This window comes from Galeopterus variegatus, unplaced genomic scaffold (genome assembly GCF_000696425.1).
Source record: "Galeopterus variegatus unplaced genomic scaffold, G_variegatus-3.0.2 Scaffold1968, whole genome shotgun sequence".
NCBI lineage: Eukaryota > Metazoa > Chordata > Mammalia > Dermoptera > Cynocephalidae > Galeopterus > Galeopterus variegatus.
The window spans coordinates 314457-322174 of record NW_007728079.1 but is presented as its reverse complement, the minus strand read 5'-3'; the positions used below and the strand labels follow the sequence as shown (position 1 = coordinate 322174).

Genomic DNA, 7718 nt, shown 5'->3' with positions numbered 1-7718 from the left:
TGGCCTTAACTGGGGGGAAGAAAACCAATAGAACTATTAGTTTAATTTTTTTATTTGTCAATAGTATCTGGGANTTTAATGTATTTTTACTTCCTGGACACTTACATACTATAACAGCAAGAAAAGTGTTCCCAGAGCATGGTGGAAGGTTGGGAGAAGCCAGCTAGGATTTAAGAGTGGTTGTGGATAAGGTACCCTTCAAAGTGGGTTTAAAATTCCTTTTTGATTGTGGTTATTAGAGGTGGGAAAGGGGGAGGGGAAGGGATATTAGTGAGAAATTGGTTAAGGGTCACAAAGAATGATTATGTTTTATAAAGATGAGTATACTAATTATCCTGATTTGATCATCGCATACTGTACACAGGTATTGATATTCAACTCTATACTCCATGTATTAGTCCATTTTGTGTTGCTATAACAGAAATACCTGAGACTGAGTAATTTATGAAGAACAGAGGTTTATTTGGCTTATGATTCTGGGACAGCTGCATCTGGCATGGGCCTCAGGCTGCTTCTGCTCATGGTGGAAAGTGGCAGCAGCCGGCGGGTACAAGCAGATCACATGGCAAGAGGAAGGAATAGAGAGAAAGGAGGTGCCAGGGTCCTATAAACAACCAGCTGTCACAGGAACTAATAAAGCAAGAATTCACTCATTACTCCCCCCACCTAGGGAGAGCTCTAATCCATTCATAAGGGATCTGCCCCCATGACTCAATCAGTGTCCAACACTGCCACTTGTGGATCAAATTTTCACATGAGTTTTAGAGGGGACAACACATCCAAACTCCATCACTCCACAAATAGTATAATCAATTATGTTTTAATTTTAAAAAAAGATTCTCGAGGGCCAGCCTGTGGCTCACTTGGGAGAGCGTGGTCCTGAACACCAAGTCAGAGGTTAAGATCCCCTTATTGGTCATCTTTAATAAATAAATAAATAAATAGAAAGATAGACAGATAGATAAATAAATAAGTAAATAAAAAGATTCCCTTCCAAAAATGAAAATTTGAAGAACCAAACTGTGATGAGATCAGTAATATGTCGCAATAACATAACCAAAGAGATTGCCTTTTAATATTTGATTGGCATTTACATAATACCCCAAATCCAATCAAAGCGACATGGTTATAATTTTAGGGAAGCAAGACTTCTATATGTGAATGAAATGAAGAAAATTAAACTTCATCAACTGTAATATGTTCTTTTTGAAGACAGAATTATTGGAGGTAGGGAGTGCATGACACCTATAAAAAAATGGCAAGTTGGAAAGCAAGTATTGGTCATGACTCCACAGATGGTCTTAATCAGCCAACATTCAGTCCAGTTGGGAATGTTTATCTCCATGGGATGTGTGTGTCAAGGAAAAGCCATTAAGATTACCCAACCCGTCCCTTGGCAATGATTCCATGTTCCCTGTGTCACCTGCCCATGTTGATTTGGCTTCTCACAGGTTTACCTGCAACCAGCCTCACTGGATGCCATTCCAGACTCAAGATCCACGGGGGCTTTGGAAGTCATTTTGCTTAGCCTTCTCCCAATACAGGAATGCTCTCTGTTATGGTCTGAATGTTTGTGTCCCCCAAAAATTCATGTGTTGAAACCTAATCCCCAATTCAATAGTATTAAAAGGTAGGGACTGCGGGAGCAGTAATATGTCGCAATAACATAACCAAAGAGATTGCCTTTTAATATTTGATTGGCATTTACATAATACCCCAAATCCAATCAAAGCGACATGGTTATAATTTTAGGGAAGCAAGACTTCTATATGTGAATGAAATGAAGAAAATTAAACTTCATCAACTGTAATATGTTCTTTTTGAAGACAGAATTATTGGAGGTAGGGAGTGCATGACACCTATAAAAAAATGGCAAGTTGGAAAGCAAGTATTGGTCATGACTCCACAGATGGTCTTAATCAGCCAACATTCAGTCCAGTTGGGAATGTTTATCTCCATGGGATGTGTGTATCAAGGAAAAGCCATTAAGATTACCCAACCCGTCCCTTGGCAATGATTCCATGTTCCCTGTGTCACCTGCCCATGTTGATTTGGCTTCTCACAGGTTTACCTGCAACCAGCCTCACTGGATGCCATTCCAGACTCAAGATCCACGGGGGCTTTGGAAGTCATTTTGCTTAGCCTTCTCCCAATACAGGAATGCTCTCTGTTATGGTCTGAATGTTTGTGTCCCCCAAAAATTCATGTGTTGAAACCTAATCCCCAATTCAATAGTATTAAAAGGTAGGGACTGCGGGAGATGATTAGGTCATCTGAGCTCCACCCTCATGAACAGGATTAGTGCCCTTATAAAAGCTGAAGAGAGTTTGTTCACCACTTCCACCCTGTGAGGATGTAGCAGCAAGGTGCCATCGTTGAAGCAGTGAGTCCTCACTAGAAACCAAAGCCGCTGGCATCTTGATCTTAGATTTCCCAGTCTCCAGAACCATGAGCAATGTATTTGTTGTTTATAATTAACCAGTCTAAGGTATTTAGTCACAGCAGCCCGAATGCACTAAGACACTCCCTGACTTCTCATCATTCCCTACCTGACCCACCATTCATGATCCTTTTAAAGAAACTTGTTCTACCGGCCTCTGAGAAAACTTTTCCTTTGAGCTGCAATCCTGAGATTTTTTTAGAAGAAACTCTTTAGCCCCTTTTTATGATCATGAAACACAAATCCACTTGTATGAGATAAATGGTTAATGTCCTCACAATTTGATTTGGCCTTAACTGGGGGGAAGAAAACCAATAGAACTATTAGTTTAATTTTTTTATTTGTCAATAGTATCTGGGAAAAAAAAAGAAATCAGGAGTTACAAAAACAAGTTAAATGCAATATGGAAGCCTACTAAATACGTTTGGCCTTAACTGGGGGGAAGAAAACCAATAGAACTATTAGTTTAATTTTTTTATTTGTCAATAGTATCTGGGAAAAAAAAGAAATCAGGAGTTACAAAAACAAGTTAAATGCAATATGGAAGCCTACTAAATACAAGTACGTTTTCACAAACACATAGGCAACAGAAACTTGTTCAAATTGCTTCTTGAAGTTTGACTATTTAAAAACATAGGTGTAAATAAAAGACATTCAGACTGGTCCACATGGGCTTATCAGCAGGTGGAGGAGCCCTGCTTTCCAAAAACAGTGATAGACTCCAGAGTCACGGCATGTGGAAATTTCCATGGACACTGGATCTTAACAGATGCTATAATATTTATAAAACTACAGACACAGAGAAAGCCCAAGGAAGCTTGCAGTCTAAGCCCTATGCTTTTAGAGGGCTGAAGGAACTGAACCCGATTTAATCCTGTTTGCTCCATGCAAAGTTCTATGCAAGACTCCCCAAACTAGGCTATTTAGCAGCTTTCCATGAATAGTCCTCAGATCACGTGATTCTATAGCACAGACACAGCTGCCCTATTTACACAGAAGCAGCAGAACTCAAGAGGAATGTGGATTTGCTCTTGGGAATTCCATGTTGCAAGATAGGCTAGTCTTGGATAACCACTGTTCTAAAAGTAACTAGTGAAGAGACACTGTGGCTTCTTGCTTTAAACAAACTGGTAGTCCTGCCCTTGTCCATAGTGTCCAAGGGCTGGCAAAACTTCTTTTGATTAAGGCATACTGCTGTGAGTTTTCCGAGGCACTTGGACAGAGAGCTGCATTTCAGATTGCACAAGAGGGGTTCAAAGAGAGTTTTTAAATGGGGTGATACGTAAAAGCTCAGAATTCTAAACTAAGTGGAACTTTCTCCTTTCAAATGAGAACAAGGAAAACTACTTAGAAGAAATTCCATTTTTAGTACAACAGTTTCTCATAGTTGCCTGTGCAGTACAACCTAAATAACTTCCCTCTGATGGTCTTTAATCTGATTTCTGCAAATGAGACGTATGTCAAGTTCTTAATCTTTGTTACTCCAAATGCATCTTAAACATGGTAGTGAGTGGGGTTAATAATTAGAGGTCAAAAGACACAGGACTGACTGTGAACAACTGACTTCTCCCCAAGTCAGTTTTAAGATTCAATCTCCATTTTTCTCTCCTCTTGAATTTGAAACCATCTTTTGTCCTCATCTCTAAAGGGAAAGCTATTTCTGTTTCCAATAAGAGGTTAAACATGAAATGCAAACATGAAAACAAAGTGGGGTGCTTCTTCTCCCCGTTCTCTTCTGGGGCAGGTTTTACCCATGAGGGCTCTATCTACATCACAGCACAACCTGCGGGGGTCATTCAGACTGAGGTCAGGTTAGTTCATCTTGTCTTGGCTGTCTGACTCCTCTTGTTATAACAAGATTTCATTTAACCTAAGGAGAAGAAGGAAAATCACAGGAACCCCGTCTTCCTCTGGACCAATTATTAGAACCACAGATTTTTTAATTTATCAAATCAAAAGGTTACTGCTCACTGAGGAAACCAAGGCCCAGAAATAGGAGGAGACAGGGCCAAAGTTACTCTTCTAGTTAGTGGTAGATCAAGAAGCATATATGCAGACTAGGATATCCTGAGCCCTGCTTAGCTGCATTCGTCTCCATCCTTTGGCATATTGATTTGCCTGAACTTCTCAGAATAAATGAAAACAAATTAATTTTTTGGATTCTGAAAGCTTTGTATGAAGATGCTTGTTCTTCCCCTGGCTTCTGTCTGAGGTACCCCCCACTCGTCTGGCAGACAGTTGACCTGCTGGAAGGCAGGGGGTGCCCAACTCTGGGCTGCATCTAGTACGTAGCAGGGTGGGGGGCTTGAAGTATACAAGCATCTGCATTACAGAGGTCCCTACATCAGGAGGAACCCCAAACTCCTTCCACCTCTGAAATGGTAGGACTACTGAAAAATAATTACAAAAGCTTAATATCTAGTTGAGAAAATAAAATATTAAAAAACAACAATAACATAATGATAATAATTGAAGAATTAAGTCAACTTACCAAAAAAAAGTGTTTTACAGAGAAATAGCACCTTTGGTAAAAAGTATTTTAAAAATTTGGTTAGGTCTCTAAGGGGCTTGAAGTATACAAGTATCTGCATCATTTGGGCACAGTCTCCCAGAAACTCCATCCAAGTCTGAGGGACACTGGATAACTAGCAGGATTGCTGTGTATCTACAGGCAGTGGCTGGGACCAAGAGGAGCACAGATGCTGGAGGTCTGTCATGCTGATGGCAATGGGAAGGAGCCAGAAAGAGGATGTAGTCCTCCCCTTTGAGCTTCCCAAACCCTTCCTCCAGGGACAGGCTGCTAAGTTCTCTCTGGTACTGCATGCACTCCCTGCAGCCTGCTGACAGCTGCAGTGGACTCAGAAGAGGTTCTGATGTGGGTCCACTCCTCTCCCAGCCTGGATGCAGTTTCCTTACTTACCTCCAGCCCCAGAGCACCGTTTACAGATTCTCTCAAAGCACTCCTAGAAATGAAGGCTATGGCCCTTCCCCTCCTAGCCAGCCATCCCCATATCTTTATTGCAAAACAAACAAACAAAACAAAACTCATTGCTATATAAGCAAATACTGGTGATTTGGCGATTGTAGCAGACATTCGTGTATACTGGACTCAGCACTGAAGTGGAAGAGAAGGTGCCGGGCTCCAGACGCTGTTCCTACATGCCTTCTCCTTAGATCTCTTTGGTGCTCACCCTCTTGGTCTTTTCAGCTGTTTCCTTTGAAATTCAAGAGAAAATAAGCATTGTGAAAAAATTAAGAAATTGTTGGCATTTGTCTAGTCAAGACTTTATATAGCTCTGACAGATAAATTATACTGAATGTTAGTTTTATTTACTATAGGCTCTTCCATGGATAATGAACTCCTCAAGGGCAAGGACCATGTACTATTCATGAAATGGTCATGTAGGGGCTTAGTCATTAAGAGCTGACCCATCTGAACTCCTATGAAACAAACAAATCAGACATTATCATCCCCATTTTAAGAAGAAAAGGATACTAAATGGAAATGCTACAAGATGTTCTGAATCCAACAAGTACAGAGAAATAGGAGCAACAGGCTCTGGAGGTGAAGTGCTTGAGCTTGAATCATGGCTGTGCTACTTTCTGGGTGACCTTGGGCATATTATGGAAACTTCTGTGTCTCAATGTCTTCAAAATCAGACATTATCATCCCCATTTTAAGAAGAAAAGGATACTAAATGGAAATGCTACAAGATGTTCTGAATCAAACAAGTACAGAGAAATAGGAGCAACAGGCTCTGGAGGTGAAGTGCTTGAGCTTGAATCATGGTTGTGCTACTTTCTGGGTGACCTTGGGCATATTATGGAAACTTCTGTGTCTCAATGTCTTCAACTGCAAAATGAGGGTAATAAAGTACTACCTCTTACAACAGTGTGTGGCACATTTCTCCAAAGAATATATACAAATGGCCAATAAGGGCATAAGATGCTCGACATTGTTAGTCACTAGGGAATGCAAATCAAAACCACAGTGAGATAGCACTTCATGCCCACTGAGGGACACTGGATAACTAGCAGGACTGCTGTGAGGGAGAGGAGAATGGGGAGTGATTTCCAATGGGTATGGGGTTTCTTTCGGGGTTGATGAAAATGTTCTGAAATTAGATAGTGGTGATGGTTGACAATCTTATGAATATACTAAAAACTCTGACTACCCTTAAAAGGGGTGAATTTTATGGTATATGAATTATATCTCAATTTTTAAAAATTAAATAGAAAAAAAAAACCCTGACAACAGTGCCTGGTATCTAGCAGACACTACTAGTGCTCCCCCTGTAGCCCCCTGTGTTTAGTGTTCTGGTGCACACTGGCATGACATCTTACTGCCAGCACCTGCATCTCTTTGCCTGAGGGCTTTCTCTGGCTACTGGAGCCCACTCTGCCCAAACATGCTGGCAGGCCAGAAATGCCAGGGAATTAATGTTTCTTCATAGCAGCTCTTGGCCAATGGTTGATGGGAGTTTTTGTAGAAATACCCCAGCTCCCTCCCGTCTCAGGCACAGGAACTCTGTTCCCAAAGACCCTAAAGGGATTAAGATCCACTTGCCCTCGGTGGTAACATGCCTGGATACACACTCTTGTTTCCTTCCCTTCCTGGACTCATGTCCCAGCTCCCTTTCTAGTGTTTCCTGGGATTGCCTCCCAAATAAACTATTTGTATTTGAGTCCATGTCTCAGCATCTACTTCTAAGGGAACTCACATAAAACATAGACACGTAAGAATGTTTGCTATTATAATTCACTTCCCCTGACAACAGTGCCTGGTATTTAGCAGACACTACTAGTGCTCCCCCTGTAGCCCCCTGTGTTTAGTGTTCTGGTGCACACTGGCACGACATCTTACTGCCAGCACCTGCATCTCTTTGCCTGAGGGCTTTCTCTGGCTACTGGAGCCCACTCTGCCCAAACATGCTGGCAGGCCAGAAATGCCGGGGAATTAATGTTTCTTCATAGCAGCTCTTGGCCAATGGTTGATGGGAGTTTTTGTAGAAATACCCCAGCTCCCTCCTGTCTCAGGCACAGGAACTCTGTTCCCAAAGACTCTAAAGGGATTAAGATCCACTTGCCCTCGGTGGTAACATGCCTGGATACACACTCTTGTTTCCTTCCCTTCCTGGACTCATGTCCCTTTCTAGTGTTTCCTGGGATTGCCTCCCAAATAAACTATTTGTATTTGAGTCCATGTCTCAGCATCTGCTTCTAAGGGAACTCACATAAAACATAGACACGTAAGAATGTTTGCTATTATAATTCACTT

The 7718-nt window shown here is 41.4% G+C and overlaps 1 protein-coding gene across 1 annotated transcript in view; it reads right to left on the bottom strand.

Moving 5' to 3' along the window:
- Window positions 1–2901: 2901 nt before the first annotated feature.
- Window positions 2902–7718, bottom strand: part of FSTL1 (follistatin-like 1) — a 63451-nt gene continuing 58634 nt past the window's right edge. The window contains exon 11 of the mRNA XM_008579861.1: window positions 2902–5655. Coding sequence (XP_008578083.1) covers window positions 5611–5655 — 45 coding nt within the window. The 3' untranslated portion in view covers window positions 2902–5610. The remainder of the gene's footprint in view (window positions 5656–7718) is intronic.